The sequence below is a fragment of the Archocentrus centrarchus genome, chromosome 13 (genome assembly GCF_007364275.1).
Source record: "Archocentrus centrarchus isolate MPI-CPG fArcCen1 chromosome 13, fArcCen1, whole genome shotgun sequence".
NCBI classification, from domain to species: domain Eukaryota; kingdom Metazoa; phylum Chordata; class Actinopteri; order Cichliformes; family Cichlidae; genus Archocentrus; species Archocentrus centrarchus.
The window spans coordinates 24,369,652-24,374,452 of record NC_044358.1 but is presented as its reverse complement, the minus strand read 5'-3'; the positions used below and the strand labels follow the sequence as shown (position 1 = coordinate 24,374,452).

Sequence of the window (4,801 nt, the reverse complement as noted above, 5' to 3'; positions counted from 1 at the left end):
CAGAGAACAAATGAAAACTGAGGGCTTAAATACACACTGGGTAATCAGGGCAAGAGGAAACAGCAGGGAACAACAGGTGAGGCAAATGAAACTAATTACACAGGGGAAGCAAAGCTAAACACAAAGCACAAGGAAATCACATTGGCAAAATAAAACAGGAAGTGATAAACCAAGGAACACGCAGACAAGTCACAACACTGGGAACATGACAAACATACAGGGAGGACAAACTCAGGAAATAAATTAACACAAAACGCTGGGCCAACGGCCCAGGACATGACACATTTAAGTCTTGAATAAACTATTTTAGAAAAAAACATTTTTTTCTTTATGTATTTAACATTTTCATGCAAAATGACAGATAAAGCAACACTGAGTATGTTCCATAGAAAATAGACTCAAATACACCTTTTGAAAACATCGCTAATGACATCAGCATGATAAATATACTGTATTTTAACAGTGGACGCCTATTCTTCATTTAAACCAAAGGAAAAAAATTAATTAAAAAATGATGCTTCAATGTTGCACTGTTATGTTATACACTTGAGTATGGAGTACTGAGTACTTGATGGAGCAGTACTTCAAAGCGGAAAAAAATCTCACACTGTGAAACACTTTGACAATGATGAGGACATAATTTACTTTTAAACTGGTATAACGTTATTCAGTTTCAAATTTAATGTAAAGCCCGTTCACAACAGTCGCCTCAAGGCGCTTTACACTGTAAGGTAAAGACACTACAGTATTTCAGAGAAAACCCCAACAATCAAGTGACCCCCTATGAGCATGCACTTTGCGACAGTGGGAAGGAAAAACTCCCTTTAAGAGGAAGAAACCTCCGGCAGAACCAGGCTCAGGGAGGGGCGGCCATCTGCCGCGACCGGTTGGGGGTGAGAGGAAAGAAAAGAGAGAAGAGAGACAGAGTACAGAGACAAGGAGAGAACACAAACTGTTGGAAAGAGAGGACAAAAGTTAATGACATGCAGCAGTGCAGAAGCATCATGGGATTAGTGCATCATGGTAAGCAGGAAGACTAAGGGATAATTCAGGGTCAACTGTCTAACGCTGTAGATTGACCCTGCATTACGTCGAGTTTCACCTATTAACATATTGCTTTGAATTGCTAACTGAACATTTACTTTAAGAGCGAGATGACTTTTGGAGCATATCATCCACTTTGTCACGACACTCTTGATTTGTGGGAGGAATTGGATGGCACTCTGCTGCTCCTCCTTCTTGCTTCTCTGCAGCGGTGGTCCTCAGCTGGACTGCATTTTGGATCTCTCTTACGGGTCTGACGGGAAAAGCAGCTCCAACTGCCTTCATCGTGTTTTCTGGCCCTCTTATGCGGTCTGTTGAAAGCAGTTTTCCAATGATCAAGGTTCCTCTTAATCCCTGAGCTGGAACTCTGTGTCCTGTTGTTTGAGCAGGATGGCCCCGGAGAACACTGGAGTTCCCTTTGGTCGTGGTCTGACCTCTCATATTCGGAAGAGGTGGGTATTTTTTCACCCACATCTTTCCAGTCAATCCTCCTCCATTTCACTGGCTGACTGGTGTCCTTTATATCCTCATCAGGGCGCTTTCTTTTAAAGTTTGAGACTGAAACTGTCTGGGCAGTTTCAGAGTGACTGGGCCTGAAGCACTTGGGGCTGCTCTTCTGATCTGAAGGGGGAGGACAGTTTTGTTCTGATGGGCTGGTGGTCTTGGAGGAAGGGGGTCCCACTAGGAATTTGCTCTCAGCTGCAGGGGGAGGAAGCCTCTGTTGGGCAGGTTGTCTGCTCTCAGAGACGGGCTGCTGCAGAGACCCGCTCACTCCTGTCCCACTATCCGAAGACACTGTGCTCTTTTCCTTACAGATGTCCATGTGCTGATAGCAGGACTTTACACTGCAAGACAGTGAACCATTCAATATTGTAAATTATTCACTCATATGCATGAAATATTTTCACATATTTTCTTTCAATTAAAAAGTTGAATCTGGTCCTTATCCAGGATTAAAATGGGGGTAAATACAACCCCAGAGAAACTACAAAGCCTGACATTATTCCATGACAAGCGTGTGAAAAACTAAGTACACCCTTATTGTTTACATAGCAGTTAAGAGGGTAATGTTGTGTTACTGTCTACCCAAGGTTGTGTTTACCTAAATTTAAACCTGTTAAGAACAAAGTTAAAGCTTCGAATCGAAAGAGGGTGTACTTCCTTTCTTTTTAACGTATGATCTGTGGGGAAATGTGTTGTACATGGGAGGTTAAGGGAGAACAATCGTTGTAAATAAAAAGCGTTGACTTACTAGGAGCTCAGGTCGTACAAGTACCCTATGTGGTTCATTCTGGCGAAAGAATGGTCCAGCACCTGTTGGGGTGTAATCCGTCTTTCAGGATCAAGCTGAAGCATTTCTTTCACCATTTCAACAAACATCAAGAGATCACACATTTCTGCAGCTTTATCTGTAAATGTCTGAGCCCCGAGTTGCTGGAACTGAAAGATGAAGAAAGCAACAAATGTCAACCAAAAAAAACTTGAGTGTTTGAGTGACATAAGTTTTTCCCTTTTTTTTTTGTACCCACTGTACGGCCAAAGTGTACATACATGTAAGAGGTCATTCAGAGATGTAAAGTTTCTTCCTCTTCTCTCTGTGGGCTTAATCCCTGACTCTTCAAAAAATTGTTCAGGCGTCTGAAAAGATAGGGATATGTTAAAAATCGAGGGTTAGAAAAGAAGTAGATTGCAAGTGAGTTCAGAGACTGACATATAGGAATAAGCAGCGCATTGGTGAAGTGGTGGGTACCTTGAGTTTCCAGTTGCTGGTGGTGGAATTGAACTCTTTGTAGAAAAAGCAGGAGGTCTTTAGCCCAGAGTTTAACATTTTTTCTGGTGGGTTCCCTTGGGTTTCTACTATGTAGTTCATCTGTAAATACAGCAAAAAATGTAGTCAAACTGGGAGTCCAGCGCAGACTTTTGTCATATATTTCAGTCAAGCAAAAAGCAGACTCTAGGGCTACTGTTTACTCACCATATCATATTCAGTATAGCCAGGGTACAGCAGGGAACCGAGGTACAGATAGGCAGCAATGTTTCCCAGAGACCAAACGTCTATGGCCTCTGTAAATGGAAGGCCTAGAATAATCTCTGGGGACCTGATTTAGGACAAAGAGCAATGATTGTAATTGTTACATTTGTTGTCAATCTCGATCATTTGGCTAAGTATGATTTATACTACAGCTAACAGAAACCACAGACTCAGGAGGTTTGTGTGATTGTGTGAGTAAGATCAGATTTGAGTCCAGCTACTCACCGATATGGACGGCTCTGAATGTAAGAACCCACTGTCGCAGCTGAGGTCTCACAAGCCAGGCCAAAGTCAATCACTTTAATTCGGTACGGCTCTTGTTGGTGATTGACTAACATCACATTCTGTAATTTGAGGTCTGCGTGTATAATTCCAACAGACTTGAGATGTTTCAGAGCTACTGCCATCTGAAAGGTACCAAAGAAAATGTCATGATTAAATTTGATCAGTTTCCATTTTGAAAGCACTTAATAATATGAAGAATCACAGAGTTAAACATACCTGCACGACGATTGGTCGAATTGCCATTAAACTCAGCGGTTGGAAATGTCTTTCTTGCATGAAGTCAAAAAGACTTTTGTCTAGACACTCAAACTCCAGACATGTACGGCCACTATCTATAAAAGCCCGGTGCCATTCAGTCAAGTTGTGTTCATGGGAGTTATACAGGCTGAGTTTGTATAGGATATCCAGCTGGAAACATAGGTCACAGATGGGTTTAACATTAGTTTGACATTTGTACTGCACAATAAGTATTTCTGCAAATACAGTTTTCACATCCACTACACACATCTTTGAAACAGAAATTGTAAGGAGCAGTTTATACCTCTTCCTTTGCCATCCATTCAAAGGCTTCTTTTTTTGTTACTTTGATGGCTACAGTTTTCTTGTCAGCCATCCTGACACATTTTACAACCTTGCCGAAAGTCCCCTCTCCAAGGATAGTTGATACTTGGTAGGTGGAGAATTCAGAGGTGAGCCAGCTTCCAGGGACTAACTTGTCTCTGGCATGTACGTTGGAGCACATGACTGATGCCATTACAGGGATAAACACTCAAGGTTTGGTTTATCTTGTAGATAAAATCTCCTATGTTTCGAGAAATACGAGCTTGTTGATCTTTCGTGTTGTAATCCGAAAGTTTGGTGAAACTGTCTTCACTCTAGTTACAGTCTTGAAAACATTCTACATTCCTCTGTCTTCACTCTAGTTACAGTCTTGACAACATTCTACATTCCGTGGCTTTGATCTGTGACTTTATAACATCATAGTTAAAGGTTCTGACTGGATCAGGTAACCCTGAACCTTTCCATAGTTATACTCATAGACATATGGTTATACTGCTATACTGTAGGCCTAGGTTGCTGGGGATTTCCCAGGATGCACTGTGAATGTTTCTTCTTCATTCACCCCTTTTAACTCTGTTTTTTTTTCTTTAATATATTTTATTGAACATTTACTTATTATGCAAAATAACAAGAGAGAAAAAGGAAAAACCAAACCAAACCAAAAAAAAACCCCAGAACAGGCCAGCACAGAACATACGTAAAATAAAGTACACTTAACACTGGTTATGTCTGAAAATAAAATGTGACCCTCCTTTGCAAAGTATATCATTTAACCTCCTGAGACCCTGCGTCCACCTATGGAGACATTACATTTTGGCTTTGCTGCACCTTATATTTCATTGTACTCAAGAGTATTTAATACTTTAAGTCATGTTGTTT

The 4,801-nt window shown here is 41.0% G+C and overlaps 1 protein-coding gene across 1 annotated transcript; it reads right to left on the bottom strand.

Moving 5' to 3' along the window:
- Positions 1 to 928: 928 nt before the first annotated feature.
- LOC115791140 (homeodomain-interacting protein kinase 3-like) lies at positions 929 to 4,368 on the bottom strand. Its single transcript, XM_030745267.1, has 9 exons — positions 3,903 to 4,368; positions 3,578 to 3,769; positions 3,302 to 3,483; positions 3,020 to 3,143; positions 2,795 to 2,914; positions 2,596 to 2,682; positions 2,297 to 2,484; positions 1,143 to 1,889; positions 929 to 952 (listed from the first exon to the last, which is right to left on the bottom strand). Exons 1-8 carry the CDS (start codon positions 4,113 to 4,115, stop codon positions 1,184 to 1,186), a joined length of 1,812 nt encoding a protein of 603 aa, XP_030601127.1. The 5' UTR covers positions 4,116 to 4,368; the 3' UTR covers positions 929 to 952; positions 1,143 to 1,183.
- Between the last annotated feature and the right edge of the window lie 433 nt (positions 4,369 to 4,801).

What these genes read in the sequence shown, in the direction of transcription:
- LOC115791140 (XM_030745267.1), bottom strand. Translation starts at nt 4,115, where the DNA reads ATGGCATCAGTCATGTGCTCCAACGTACATGCCAGAGACAAGTTAGTC. An exon ending in TTCGACCAATCGTCGTGCAG is followed by an intron (nt 3,484 to 3,577) that starts GTATGTTTAACT and finishes GGTACCTTTCAG; the next exon opens with ATGGCAGTAGCTCTGAAACA. An exon ending in TTGTACGACCTGAGCTCCTA is followed by an intron (nt 1,890 to 2,296) that starts GTAAGTCAACGC and finishes ACTGTCTTGCAG; the next exon opens with TGTAAAGTCCTGCTATCAGC.